Source organism: Neovison vison, chromosome 14 (genome assembly GCF_020171115.1).
Source record: "Neovison vison isolate M4711 chromosome 14, ASM_NN_V1, whole genome shotgun sequence".
Lineage (NCBI taxonomy): Eukaryota > Metazoa > Chordata > Mammalia > Carnivora > Mustelidae > Neogale > Neogale vison.
Window position 1 is genome coordinate 39,076,680 of NC_058104.1, and position 13,603 is coordinate 39,090,282.

At 64.0% G+C, this 13,603-nt stretch overlaps 3 protein-coding genes across 7 annotated transcripts; all 3 read right to left on the reverse strand.

The window, feature by feature from the left end:
* Positions 1-153: 153 nt before the first annotated feature.
* PAGR1 (PAXIP1 associated glutamate rich protein 1) lies at positions 154-3,295 on the reverse strand. Its single transcript, XM_044233421.1, has 4 exons — positions 3,196-3,295; positions 2,349-2,850; positions 2,086-2,168; positions 154-591 (listed from the first exon to the last, which is right to left on the reverse strand). The coding sequence occupies exons 2-4, from the start codon at positions 2,828-2,830 to the stop codon at positions 392-394; spliced, it is 765 nt and encodes a 254-aa protein (XP_044089356.1). The 5' UTR covers positions 2,831-2,850; positions 3,196-3,295; the 3' UTR covers positions 154-391.
* A 179-nt stretch (positions 3,296-3,474) lies between these two features.
* PRRT2 (proline rich transmembrane protein 2) lies at positions 3,475-7,194 on the reverse strand. Of its 4 annotated transcripts, XM_044233420.1 has the most exons (4): positions 6,831-6,937; positions 5,475-6,448; positions 4,948-5,080; positions 3,475-4,781 (listed from the first exon to the last, which is right to left on the reverse strand). In XM_044233420.1, the coding sequence occupies exons 2-4, from the start codon at positions 6,375-6,377 to the stop codon at positions 4,771-4,773; spliced, it is 1,047 nt and encodes a 348-aa protein (XP_044089355.1). In that variant the 5' UTR covers positions 6,378-6,448; positions 6,831-6,937; the 3' UTR covers positions 3,475-4,770. The 4 variants fall into 4 exon arrangements, with proteins under 4 accessions (XP_044089355.1, XP_044089353.1, XP_044089354.1 ...); XM_044233418.1 differs by lacking the exons at positions 3,475-4,781; positions 4,948-5,080; positions 6,831-6,937 and adding an exon at positions 7,148-7,194 and having other exon boundaries at positions 5,126-6,448; XM_044233419.1 differs by lacking the exons at positions 3,475-4,781; positions 4,948-5,080; positions 6,831-6,937 and adding an exon at positions 7,120-7,152 and having other exon boundaries at positions 5,126-6,448.
* Positions 7,195-8,892: 1,698 nt separating this feature from the next.
* On the reverse strand, positions 8,893-12,878 carry MAZ (MYC associated zinc finger protein). Of its 2 annotated transcripts, XM_044233415.1 has the most exons (6): positions 12,638-12,866; positions 11,698-12,554; positions 11,231-11,294; positions 10,782-10,953; positions 9,748-9,972; positions 9,392-9,450 (listed from the first exon to the last, which is right to left on the reverse strand). In XM_044233415.1, exons 1-5 carry the CDS (start codon positions 12,827-12,829, stop codon positions 9,770-9,772), a joined length of 1,488 nt encoding a protein of 495 aa, XP_044089350.1. In that variant the 5' UTR covers positions 12,830-12,866; the 3' UTR covers positions 9,392-9,450; positions 9,748-9,769. The 2 variants fall into 2 exon arrangements, with proteins under 2 accessions (XP_044089351.1, XP_044089350.1); XM_044233416.1 differs by lacking the exon at positions 9,748-9,972 and having other exon boundaries at positions 8,893-9,450; positions 12,638-12,878.
* Positions 12,879-13,603: the final 725 nt, after the last annotated feature.

The window sequence follows — 13,603 nt, forward strand, 5'->3', positions numbered from 1 at the left end:
CTGGGGGGAGCGGGAGCGGGAGGGGGGACAGGTGCTGACCGAGTTCGCCTCTGCCCCATGTGGATTTAATTTCAACTTCCCCATCTGGGCGACCTGACCCCGCCCCTCCGCAGCGGACTGGGCTTCCGCAGCTGCCCACCCTGGAAGAGAAGATAACTTAGCGTTTTTTTAATGTTGGATTCAGAAAATTCAGTTCAGGTCTCCGAAGAGAGGTTTCACAGAAAGCACATAACGGGCACACACACGTTCTCTTTCTGGCAAGGGGCAGTGCTGGGAGCTTGGAAGGCTCTCTCCTCTCTCTCTCTCTCTCTTGGCCCAGTGTCCCAGCGCCCTGGGTTAGGGAAGGACCCCAGACGGCAAATGCTGTGCACCCTAAAGGCAGCGGCAGCACTCAGTATTTCCGCTGCCGGGGGAAGAGCGTGCTCCCTGAGGACCGGAGTGGGGGGCTGGCGGGGCTGGGGTCCTCGGAGTCCAGGCTGAAGACGTCCCTGCCAGTACGAAGGATCTGCTCCTCCAGCTTCTTGTGTCGCTTCATGTCTGAGAGAACCTTGTCCAGGCGGGCCTCCCGTTTCTGGCTCCGAGCAGAGCTTCCTGGAGAAAAGGAAGGTAAGAAGTGTGGATGGGAGTGAGGCACTGTGCATCAGACCACCTGCCTAGAGGTTACTACTTGGGGAGCTCATTAAACATACAGATTTCCTAGCCTCTGTCATGGAGGCCCTGAGGTTTGGGGTTGGGCCTCAGATGAAGTAGGAAGTGAAGGTCTGAACTATGAACTATGAGAAGAGGCCAGTAATGTGAAGACCAGGTAAAGACATCCAGGCAGGCGGACAAGCAAGTAAGTGCAAAGGCCCTGGGGCAGGAACGGAGAGATCTGGAAGAGTATAAGGGGGTAGCGAGAAGACAGAAATATATAGTTAAAAGAAATGACTTAGAGGGTGCCTGGGTGGCTCAGTGGGTTGAGCCGCTGCCTTGGGCTCAGGTCATGATCTCAGGGTCCTGGGATCAAGTACCACATCGGGCTCTCTGCTCAGCCGGGGGCCTGCTTCCCTTCCTCTCTGCCTGCCTCTCTGCCTACTTGTGATCTCTCTCTGTCAAATAAATAAAGTCTTAAAAAAAAGAAAGAAAGAAAGGACTTAGAGACCATGATCAGAGGTTTGGATCTCTTAGTTTAAATGGAAATAAATGTCTCTGGAAACCCTGGAGGCCTGGACAGTCAGGGGAAGTAGTGGTGTTTGGATTCTCTCTTGACATGCTATTTCCCCCAACAACGGAATCCTTTGGAGGGCTTTAAACAAAGAAGCGTCGTGATTTATATTTTGAAAGGATCATTCTGGTTGCTGAGAATGGAAGCAGGGAGACTAGTTAGGAGCCACCAAAAATATCCAGGCAAAAGAGATGGCTTGGGGCACCCAGGTGACTCGGTCGGTGGGCTTCCAATTTTTGATTTCGGCTCCAGTTGTGACCTTGGGGTCGTGAGATTGAGCCTCAAGTTGGGCTCTGTGCTGGGAGCGGAGTCTGCTTATGCTTAAGATTCTCTGCCATCTGCCTCCCCGCCCCGCCCCCCAATCAGGTGCACAGGTATGCCTTCCGTAAAAAATAAGTTAAGTGAATGAATAAATGAGAGAGAGAAAAAATGGCTGGATGAGGGTGTGGGGTTGAAGGTGGAGAGCAGCAGCTGAGCTTGGAAATGTGGAGGCAGGGCGAACAGGATTTGCTACTACTGGATGTTGGGATGAGAGAAAAAGAAATCAAGAATGGCTCCAAGGTAGATTCCAGGAAGGCAATTGGGTCACACAATAATATGGGAATGAGGATCTAGAGAATAAGGAATGACCAGGAAGACTTGAACTTCTAGGGGAGATGAAGATAAAAGCAATGGGAAGCCAGAAGGGTCACCTGTGCAAGTCTCGGAAAGGAAGCCAGGGTACCTCTCCAAGCTGGCACCACTGGGGGAATGCCCTCTCCCACCTCCACAAGCCGCGTAGCTCCCAAAGCTCCAAACACAGGCCTCTTTTAGGGAGTCGCCTTTTAGTCAGTGGGATTAGAGGTCCTTCACCGCCCCCTGCCTCTCCCCCATGTCTGTACCTGGGGTGCGTCTCCGGTCAATCAGGGAGTCCTTCGGTGTCATTGGCTCATCGTCAAAGTCAAATTCTGTAGGCATGTGCGGTCTGGGACGGGTGGACAGAAATTGAAGGCTGAGGGTGGTCTCCCCAAACACCAGCCTGCGGGTCTCCCCTCCCCATTCCAGCCCTTCACCTTCCATGCTCCAGGGTCCCACCTCCCCTCCCAATTCATTTCTGGCACCAAGGGGGCGAGCCCAGGAACGGGGTGCAAGGGTGAGCCCTCACTTTTCCTCTTCCTCCTCTTTGGCCTCAGGCTCCTCATCGGATCTTTCCTCTTCACTCTGGGCCTCAGGGGTGGGCGGCCGGCGGGGCAGGATCTCCGCCTGAAGCTCCAGGGTACCGTGGGCAGCCAGAAGTTCATAGAGCCGCTGGATTTCTGAGGGCGGAGGCATCCAGGCCTGCCCGTCGGAGGCGAGCTCCACCTCCTCATCGCTGCAGGGCACGCACCAGTCCTCCGCTTCTCCCTGGGCGTGCGCCTCGCCTTCAGCGCTGGGGGCTTCTCCCTGCATCTCCTCGGCCCCGGACCCCTCATGCTCCGTCTCCTCCCGGCCTCCTTCCCCCTCTTCCTCGGCTTTACTGGCCGAAGCCGAGGAGCCTCCAGTATCCTCCACGGCCAGAGCCTGGAGGCCAGAGGTCACTTCCCCTTCTTCAGACAGAGGCACCGCCGTGGTGGCCGACGTGTCTCCATGACCACGAACAAGGGACATAGGCTACTCGGGGAGGGGCCCTGCGATGACAGTATATGCAGGAGGACAAGCCGGGGAGTCCCCCGTCCCCCTCCCCCCAGGGACTGGGCTCCCCAGAAGTTCAGGGATTGTCTGCAACCAATCAGGCTCCAACAGCGGCCCCAGCGACGAGCCCGCCGGTCCCCAGGAGGTGGCGCTGAGCCCCCTCCAAGGACCCCGCCCCACGGATCCAGCTACGGCCCTCGGAGACTCCCAGGGACCAGCGGAAACCAGTGGCCGGAGAGGGGCGGAGTCGCTCCTCTCGCCGTCACCCGGCCCCTCTCGCACCTGGACCGGGCGCCCCACCCCGCACCTCGCCGCTCGGCCGCCTCCGCCGCCGTACGCACCTGGAGCTAAGACCCGCCTCCCGCGCTGCGCAGGGTCACAGGACGCAAGCGCACGGAGATGGCGCGGAAGGCTCCGCTCTGGCCGAAGCTACTTGCAAAAAAGAAAGCGTGGGGAAGATTGCACATGCGCAGGTAGGCTCGGACGCAATGGGCTTCTGCCCACAGTAAAGATGGCCACCGGGAGGGCGCATGCGCATACACCCAGTAGCGTCTGCCGGAAAGAGGGCAGTACCGCGGGACCCGGCGGCGGACCGATGTAAGGACCAACTGAGGCAGGAGGCGAGTCTCATGCAGTCTCCGTTTATTGGTGTTTCAGACTCATGCAGCATCCGGCATACAAAAAGGGATAATCTGTTTGATGTATCCTTTTTTTTTTTTTTAAAGACTTTTAGTTTTTTTTCCCTTCCCACGCCTTTTTTTCTTTCTTTCTTTCTCTCTCTCTCTCTTTTTTTTAATTTTTTTTTTTTTTAATTTTTTAGAAAACAAAACCCGCCAACTCCGAGCCGCGTCGTAGCTCAGTCCCCGCCTCCCTAGCGGACTGTCGCGTGCAACAAACCTCCCTCGTCCTCTTGGAAAATAATTATAGAGTTCCCCGCCCCTCACTCGCTCCCTGCATTCGGGAGCTTTGGTCCTATTTCGGGGTTCTTTCGTTACAAAGCACGTGAATGACCCCAGCCCCGACGCCTTTAAGAAACTCGCTGAGCGGGTTTAAAAGCCCAAGTGGGGCAGGTCGGCTCGGGCTAATCGGAAAAGGTCAACAGCCTCGCCCCTGCGCCCCTTCCTCCTCCCCATGCATGCTCTCAACAGAGCTAGCCACCGTGCGCGACACCCCGCACAAGTCCCCAAACAAGGCCTGGCTTGCCAGCTCTGCGACCCAGAGGCGCCCTGGGGGCGTCAGGACCTGGGTGGTCCCAGCAGAAAATAGTTGGAAGCGGGCTGAGGAGCCCTCCCCTGACATCGCTCCCCTCCCCAGCCTGATCTAGTAAGTGCTGGAGTTTTTGCAGAGAGATCGGTGGCGGGAGGGAGGAGGAAAGGATGCTGAGGGGAGAGAAGGCAGGAAGAGGAAGGGGGCAGAGGGTGTGATGGGGGAAGGGGAGATGATAAAGGGGAGAAGGAAGAAAGGAATGGGGGAAGATGCCCAGACAGTGAAAGTTGAAAGGGGGACACCAGGGCTGGGGCGCAGGGAATTGGGGAAGTTGGGAGGAGTGCAGGGAGGCTGGGAGAGATGCAGGAAGGCTGCGAGCAGAGAGTCTGGGAGATGTTCAGGTCAGGGAGGTTTCCAGAAGTGCAGGGAGGTTTCCAGAAGTGCAGGGATAGGGAGGCCAAGAGGCTGGAGGGGATGCAGGCATAAGTGCAGGGAGGTTGGAAAACAGTGCAGGGAGAAGAGAGGCCTACGGTTGGCACAGGAGCCTGGCAGGATGCAGGAGCAGGAAAGAAGCTGTAAACAAGGCCGCTCAGGCTCTCTTGGTCCCTATGGGTGCGGGCCTGGGCCATCCATTGGGCTCCCCCCAGGGGAGGATGGGCCCAAGGCAGCTCCCAACAGGAAGAAAAGTCTTGGAATGCGGGCAGAGCCCCTCACTTATACACTGTGGGAGAGGAGAGGGAGGGACAGACAGAGACGGTGGGGGTAGAGACAAGGAGAGACAAAGGAGAAGTAGGGAAGACAGACAGGAGAGAGCAGGGGCAGGGGTTAGTAAAGCTACCCTTGCCAACCCTTCCATTCCTCCCAGCCTGTCCCAGACCCCCACTCACCGCCCAAGTTGATGACGCAGGAGGCGATGATGATGAGGACCCCCCCTACCAGCGCCACGATGCTTAAGAGCTTGGCCACGCGGCCCAGACGCTGGGCCCCATCCACGTCCCCCTGCTGCAGGCTGTTCCGGGACTGGGGTGAGGGTGAGGGGTGCGGCACCGTGGGCCCAGGTCAGGAGATGGCAGCCCAGCAGGGTTCAGGTGAAAGAGTTGTCCCAAGGAGACAGGCAGGCCCCATGGACAGTGGTTCGAGGGGGAAAGAGGGTTGGAGAGGCAAGGGGGGGAGGGCACAGGTCAGCAAGGCTGCGTGAAACCTCTCCTGCCCTCCCTCCCACCTGATGGGCTAGGGCAGCGGTGGCTCCGAAGGGAAGGTCCCAGGGGGAGGCCAGAAAAGACCCCATACTTGGGAAGGGAGATCCATGCAGAGAAGAGAGGGAAAGCAAGGTTACTACTCCTGGGGTGCAGTCCCGTGGTGGCAGGAAACTGGGAGCCACAGCAGACCTGGGCCGGGGTCCCATGGGGCTCACCATAACAGCATAAGCGAAGGCCACGATGTTGACCGGCCACATGGGGCAGAAGCAGGACAAGATGGCGAGGATGATGTAGTCCCGAGGTTTCTGGGTGCCTTCGCCCCCCTCCAGCCCAGACCCTGCCAGCTGGGAGCTGGGGTGGCGGCTCAGGCTACCTCGGGGAGATCCGGGATGCCCACTGTGAGCCCTTCCTAGTCGGTCCTCCTCCACCAACTGCTGTAGCACTCGGGGAGGAGCCCCGTTGGCTGGATGGGTTTTGGTGGAGGGTGGCGAGTGAGGCTGCGGGGCTGGGCCCTCTTCCCCACCACCGGCCTGCAGGGGAACCACTGCCCCGTTCTCCTGCTTCTCCCCCAGGTTCTCAGTCAGGACCTCAGGGGTGGGGTCCTCCTGGGTAGGGGGCTCTGGCTGAAGAGCTGACTTGGGGGTGGGCTGGGAACCTGGCTGGCAGTCTGGCTGAAGGTCTGACTGCGGGTCCGACCGGGGAGCAGGCTCCAAGGCTGGCTCAGGTGGGGCTCCGGACCCCAGATCGGACCCCTGGCTTGCAGTGACCTCTTTATTCTCTTCTGGTTTGGGTGCCGGCTCTTGGCATGCTTCTTCGGGGCTGGGGTTGGCATCTGGCTCCCCTCCTGGGCTCGAGCTGAGGTCTTTGGCCTGGGCTGTTTCTGGGGCCCCAGCTGGGGTCTCTGTGGTTCCTGGAGCCAGCCCAGCTTTGGCTTCTGAGTCCACAGGGGCCCCAGTGATGTCTGGGCCTGGCTGCAGGGCCTCTGGCTCATCTGGGAGCCCAGCCGGGGCCTGGAGAGGGCCAGTTTGGCCTTCAGAATGGCCAGGCCCTTCTCCTGGGGTTTGGGGACCCTCTTCTATCCCCTTCACCTCCGAGCCCTCAGAACCGCTGGCTGCCATCTTGAGAGGGGAGAGGGGAAAGGGGAGAGGACCTCGATGGAGAGGCTGGAGCAGCAGAGACCGCAGCAATCCTGAAAGAGGAGGAGACAGGTTTGGTGTGAGGAGGAAAGCGGTGGCTCCCATCGCTGCAGCTGGAGAGGGATATGCTCCTGTCTTAGGGCCAGCGTTGGGCTGCCTCTGGGGAGAGGAAGAAAAGTTGGGGTTTCCTTTGCCTTGGGGTGGGACATCCCTGGGGAGGAGTGCCCTGCTCCAAGTCTTCTGCTCGGAGAGCCCTGGGAAGATTAACCCTTTTGTAAACAGGACCCTCCCAAGCTCTCTCCCTGGGCCCGCCCGACAAGATCCAGACTCCGAGATCCCAGCAGATGCCCCAGCACCCCGAAATCAACAAGCTGTGCAGACGCTCGCACACTCCGACAGGCAGACAGGCACACTGGGCAGAGGACCGATACTTACGTTCCACTCCCTCTGCGTCCTCCCTTCCTCCCCGGGCGCCCCGCCGGTGCAGTATTCCCACTGCGCGTCTGGGGCGCAGCGCCCCCGCCCCTCCCTGGGGCGCCTGGGCTCGTCCCTCCGAGCCCCTTCTCAGCCCCTCTCGCAGGGATTCCCTCGCCCCCGGGGGAAGGAGGAGGCGCCTCCTCCTCCCATTGGCGTGGCGCGCCCAGCACCACCACCCAGTCCGCCGGGCGCCCGCATTCCGGTGCAGCCCTCCCGGCGTCCGCCGTCCGTCCGCGCACAGTCCTACCCGCAGCCTCTGTCCATCCCCGTCTCACCTCGACGCCGGCCTCCAGACTGCCCCCGCGGCTGCTGCTCCCGCCGCCCCGTTGCAGCAGCCGCAGCCCGGGAGGGAGCGAGTCAGCGAGCGCAGGAGGGAGGCGGCGGGTCTCCCCTCCCCTCTGCTCGTCCCCTCCTCTCGCTCCTCTCAGGTCCCCTCCCCTACGCTCTGCTGCCGCCACGCACCGCCCCCGCCCCTCGCTCGCCTCCCGCCCCTCCCGGCCAGCCCGAGGGAGCCACGCGTGCCAGGCCCCGCGTTACCCGGGCAACCGGCCGGGTAACCACTCGCGCCACCTCCCTGCCCCTTCCCACGCGCGCTTCTTGGGGGTGCCCCCTTCCCAAGCCCCGGGCCCCTCCCGCCAACGGTCACCGGGGTTCCTGGCCGAGGCAGGGGGCTGGGGGCAACGGAGAGGGGTCTACGAGGAGACCGGACCTGTGAGACGGGCGGGACCCCTACAAGCAGAGAGAGGGGACGGGAAATGAGGCAAAACTTGGGGAGGCTGCTCCGGAGCAGGGTGGGGCTGGAAGAAAAGGGAGCCTGCAGTACAGGAAGCCCCTCGCCCCTCGAGGAAGCAGCAGCAGAAATGGGCGCTGGAAGGCTCCCGGGTCCCTGGAGCAGGACTCAAAAGGGAATTCCAGGGCAGAGGCTGCAGGGGCCGTCAGGAGCAAGAGGGGGCTGGGACCCGGCCCGGAAGCGCTCAATGGACCACACCAAGAGTGGAGGGGACAGGCGAGGGGAGAAGCGCACTTTTTCTCGGCCACCCTCTCCGCTCCCGGTCCTAGGGCTGACGTCCGCACCCTTTCTGCAGCCCACTCGCCCACTGTCAGCCCCCAGGGCCTTAAGGGTGTGCAGGTACTGGGCAGAGGTCTGAGCCGCAGGCAATGGGTGTGAGCCGGGGAAGAGCAGCATTCGTCTCCTGTTGGGCTTTTTAACCCAGGCCTCTTCAACCCTCCAGTGGCTATTCTGGGCCTGCCTGGGTATTCCCGGGAGCCCTGGGAGTCCTGGAACCTGCTCTCCAGCCACTGGAGCCTCGGCCCCACCCTGAATCTGGGCTGCAGCAGGGGTTGAGGGAGGAGCCAGAGCCCCGGAGCCACACAGGCCAGAGCTAGGCTCGGACACCAGGCCCAGAAGTAATGCCTTGTGGGGTGGGGGCGGGGGCTCTGGGGAGAGCAATCCATCCACTCCAAAATCAGAGACAGGTTTTTATTTAAAATTTATTGTAATGGGGTCCGCGCAAAAGGAGGGGGGTGAAGGGTGGGGAACATGCAGGGGACACAGGAACACGATGACATGGCCAGGGCCACAGCTTCTGTCGTGGGGGAAAGGGATGAAAAGAGAAGGCCAGGGCTGGAGCTGGGGTGAAGAGGGACGGGGGAGACACTGTGACTGCATTCCCCCCACCCCCAGGAAGCACCTCTAGTCCCTGGATCCCCCCATTTACCCTGGCACCTTAGAATTCCATCTCTTGTCCTGCCTCTGGCCCTAGTGGCTCCTTCTTTTGCTCCCCTTGACTTCTTTTCCCCTGACAGATTCTCAAGTAGGACAATGTTTAGGGCCTGACCCCAAACAACCCCACCTTGTGAAGGTACTACTGTTGCCTTCCCTGCTCCTGCCCCTTCTCCAATCTCACCTCTTCCCCTCTCTGGGACAGAATCTTTGATTCCCCTCCTTCCTCTCCTCCCTCCCCCTGGAAAAAAAAATTGAGAAAAAAAAAAAAAAAAGCACCAACTCCCCAGGGAGGGGCAGCAGACAGTATGGGGGCCGTGGAAGGAGGAGCGCAAGGACCATCAAGGAGAAGGCTCACAGATCCCTGTAAGGGCAGGGCAGGGGGTTACAGAGAGGAGAAGGGGTGAGGGCAGTGGCCGCTCCTGTCCTCTGCCACCCCTGCCCACTGTCCAGGGGGCTTCAACACAACCAAGGGGACAGGTGTGTGTGGGGTCAGGTCTGATAGGGAGAAGACAGGAGCAGGAGAAACAAATCGTTAAAACCTAGCGAATTCCCCTAAGAAACACCTCTTCCTCCTTTCCTTCTGGAGGCTCCTTGGTTGGTGGGGAAGCAGTGAGGAGTTGGCAGGAAGAGAGGGGGGAAGAGGAGACGGTACCAAGGGACTTTCCTCCACTTTCCACTCTCCCGACCACCAACTTGGAGCTCACCAGGGCTGGGAGGGAAGTGGCTGAGAGCTCACAGGCACCCCCTCAGCCCCCGAGAGGGAGCCCACAGCTGTGGGGGGGGCTGCCACTGCTGCCGCCGCCGCCGCTGCCGCCGCCGCCGCCGCCGCCATAGGACAGACCTCACCGGTACCTGCGTGGGCACAAATGCCAGGAGATCACAGCGCAATCCGATAGGCAAGAGCCTCGTCCCTCACCCCAGCCTGGTTCCCAGACTCCCTCCCCTGGGACACAGCCGTTGCTCACTTCCTGTCTGGCCCCCGGAGGCTTTCCCAGTTCTCCTGAAGGGCCCTCCCTGTCCCCAGAAGTCTCCCTAGCTCCAGTGGTACGTGGGCATCCCTGGCCTGCCTGAGATCCCCTACTGGGCCCTTTGAGCCCCCTCGTCCCACACACCCCATCCCACCCCCCCCAGCCATGCCCCACGCCTTGCCTGGTGGGTGCGGGGGTCCCCCTCAGCAGGTGGGCTGTGGCTGGGGGGCGTCTCCCGGGACAGGGGGGGCGGCCCCCCCCAGATGGGTCTGCATGTGGCCGGCCAGCTGGGCAGGGGTCTTGCAGTGCACGCTGCACAGCTTGCACAGGATGCGGTCAGCCCGCGGGGCCTGGAGCCCATGGTCCTTCACCGCGTGGATGCGCAGGTATGCTGCTGTGGTGAAGCCTATTGGGGGGGTGGATCGGGATGGGGGGGTGGGGGGTCAGCCAGGCGGAGACCCCAGAGACGGGGCTGTTCTCCTAAGGCCGGGGACGCCCTCGTCAGATAGCCCTGACCTCCTCCCACCGCATCCTTGGGAACCTGGGGCCAACTACTCTGCTGGGGCTGGTGGGGCACAGCCCCTCCCTCAGCTTAGGGCCTGGGTGCACGGTGCCACAGCTTCTCAGCCTGGGTACCCACAGAACCTATTCTCCGTGGCTAGGGGAACCTCTCCCCGGGTGACAGGACACTGATTGCTAGCCACCTGAAAGAGTTGACCCTCAGCAGAGACGGCTGTGTCCCCTCCCTCCAGGGCCCCAATCAGTCTCAGCCCCGTTACTCATGACTCAGTGACTCGGTGAAGCTGGTTAAAGCAGCTTCCTCTGCGGCTGGGGCATGGCCCCAGCACGCCGTTAAGCCCCTGCGGTTGGACTCGGCCTGCCCCAGAGCAGGAGCGCGCGGCGCCCGGCGGTCCAAACCCTGCCTTCCAACCCTTGGGCACTGGCTCTCTGGACCGCTCCTTCCCCAAAGCAGCCCCTTCCCCAGAGCAACCCACCCCCAGAGGCTGCTGCTTTCTGGCAGCTCTGAGCCTCCAGTCCAGACTTCTTGGAACTTAACGAGGCTCAGTCGACCCGCCCTTGCTGCATTTGCTTCCTAAAGGGCTCTGGAGGCCACGAGCCCTGGGCTACAGCCCCTGGAAGCCTCATCCGTGGAAGGGCCTCTGGCTCGGTCCCCACCCTTTGTCCCCGGCCCTCGCAGCGTCCCTCCGCATGTACCTTTGTTGCAGAGCTCACAGACATGGTGAGGGCCCTGGCTGTGCACCTTCATGTGGTCCGAAATGTAAGCCGAGCTCAGCATCTTGCCACACACGTGACACGGCACCTTCTCCTCGTGTCGCACTGTGTGCGCCCGCAGTCGGTCCTTCGTAGCAAAAGCTGCCTCACATTTCTGGGGAGGGGGGAGGGCCGTGGGGGGTGTCAGGAGAGTTAGAGCTTCAGGGAGCGGGGAGAGGGGGGCAAGAGGTTAAAGGAATCAGAGCCTCGGGGGTCTTTGATCTGTAGGAAATGGGAGGGAGATGGCAAGGTCTTGAAGGAGGGATGGGAAGATGGGAGTGAAAAGCAAAAAGGAGAGAGAGAAAAAGGGGGTCTGAGAGGCCGAACTCAGCCAGCTACCAGGAGGATCAAATCATGGAAACCGGGACAGGAGGCGGCGGCGGGCTTCCTACCTCGCACTTGAAGGGCCGTTCTGTTGAGTGCACTTGTCTGACGTGACTGTTGAGGTGATCCGGCCTGGGAATACGTTGGGGTCGGGGTTAGGGCCCGGGGGTGGAGCCGCACTCGCCGCTCCAACTTCGCAGCACGCCCGGCCGTCCCCGAGACGCCCGCCGCCTCGCCCCGGCCCCGGGCTTCGGAGCCCCCGGGCGGCAGGAAATCCCTCCCCCTGGCGCGGGGCGGGCCGGGCCTCCGCCCACGCGGCGCCTTCTCCCACCCGGAGGACCCACCTCCTCGGCGAAGTACCACCCCCGGCTCCCTGGTAACCGGGCGAGGCTTCCCTCCCTCCTCCCGGGGAGTGGCTGCCGGGCCCCGGCCTCAGAAACCGCCTCCCGCCCCGCCAGCCGAGGCCAGGCCACCGCCAGCGCCGCCCGCCCGCCCTGCCCACCCGCCCCGTGGGCGGCCGCGGCCCCGTGCACACCGGGAGAAGCTCTTGCCACAGTGGGAGCAGTTGTAGGGCTTGTGCACAGCGCCGTCATGTGAGCGCACGTGGTAGCTCATGCGGTCCTTGCGCTTGAAGCGCTGCTGGCACACGGGGCACTGGTAGGGCTTCTCGTCCGAGTGCGACAGCTTGTGTCGGTTCAGGTGGTACACGTCGCGGAAGGCCTTGCCGCACATCTCGCAGGCGTGGTTCTTCCGGATGCGCTTGCCCGAGGCGGTGGTGGTGACCACGCCGCCCGCGGCCACGGCGGCCGCTCCGCCGCCCGCACCCGCTTCGCCCCCTCCCCCGCCGGCGCCGCTCAGCTGGGGCACGCTCAGGAGGCTCAGGGGCACCATGGTGGGCATCTTCATAGCACCCGAGGGGACCCGGCCGGCCTTGGCTCCCGTGTGGATGGCCTCGTGCCTCCGGAGATTGTAGCCGTTCTTGAACTCCTTGGCGCACAGAGCGCAGATGTAGGGCCCCTTGCTCTTTGTTTTCTTCTCCAAGGCAGAGGCGACCGGGGCCACGGCGACCGTCGAGGTTGGGGCTACGACGGCGGTGGCCGCGGCTGCGGCGATGTTGGCGGCAGAAACAGGGGGCGCGGCCTCGGCCGCGGGCGCCGACACCGGCGGGGGCGGCGGCGGGGGCGCCGGCGGCTGCTTTAGAGCCGCTGTGTCCACTGTGGAGGCGGCGGCCGGGGCCGGGGGCGCAGCAGCGACGGCGGCGGCGGCGGCGGCAGCGGCGGCGGCGGCCGCGGCGGCGGCGGACTCCTGGGCGGCGGCGAGAACCGGGAGCAAGTCCACCTGGAGGGGCTCGGCCGCCGGGGGCTGGGGCGTGGGTGGGGGCGCCGGCGCGGCCTGCGAAGACAAGGCGCCGTGTGGGCCGCGGCCGCGGGTCGGCGCCCTCCCGGCGCGGCCCGCCACGGCCGGCCCCTACTCACCTGGAATGGACTCTGGGCGCAGCCCTGGGAGGCAAAGAAGCGGGACTGGAGCTCAGCCCCGACCTGCAGGGGGTTCTGGGCGTGACCCTGAGGTGGCGGGAAGGAGTTCATGAGGCCGCCCACCCCCCGGGAGTCCAGGCCCAGCACGGGGAAGGGGGGGGCCAGCAGCGTGCAAGGGAACACGGGGAACATGGCCTCGGCCACGGCGGGGCCCCCGGGGCTCAGCGGGGGCCGGGGGCGCGGGCCGCGCGGGGCCCGGGCTCGGGGCGCCGCCCCCGGCCGGCCGGGCTGGGCCGCGCCGAACGCATGGCCCGCGGGCCGCCCCGCCGCCCGCGCACCCCGGCCGGCGGGAGGGAGGGAAGGAGGGCGCCTGGCGGGCCGCGGAGCGCGGCGGCGGCGACGGCGGCGGCGACGCCCCCTGGGTGGGGGCGGGAGGCCCCGCGGGGCCGGGGGCCGGGGGCGGGGGGCGGGGGCCCGGGCGGCGGCGGCGGCGGCGGCGGCGGCGGCGGCGGTTGGAGCCTGGCGGGGCGGGGTGGGGGGAGCGAGGGAGCAGCCTCGGCCCCCGCCGCGCGCGCGCCCAGCCGGCGCCTCGGGGAGGGCGGGGGAGGGCGCGAGGGAGGGAGGGGGACAGCTGCGCGCGCACCGGGCGCGCGGAGGGGGGGTGGGACGGGAGGGAGGGCGGGCGGGAGGGGGTGTGAGAAGGGGGGGTGGGGGCGGGGGGAGGGGGTTGTTACCTGGAAGATGAAGCTGCTCCAGTTGCCGGGATCCATGGCGGAGGGAGGGAGGGAGGTGGCTCGCGCTCACCCTGGGGCGGGAGGAGGAGGAGGCGGTAGTGGGGGAGGGGGAACCCAGGGAGGAGGCGCGCGGGGCGGGCGGGAGGGGGGAAGGAGGAGGAGGGTGGGGGGAGCGGAGCACACGGCGCGCGGGGAGGGCGGGCGGGGGGCGCGAGGACACACAAGAGGCTGG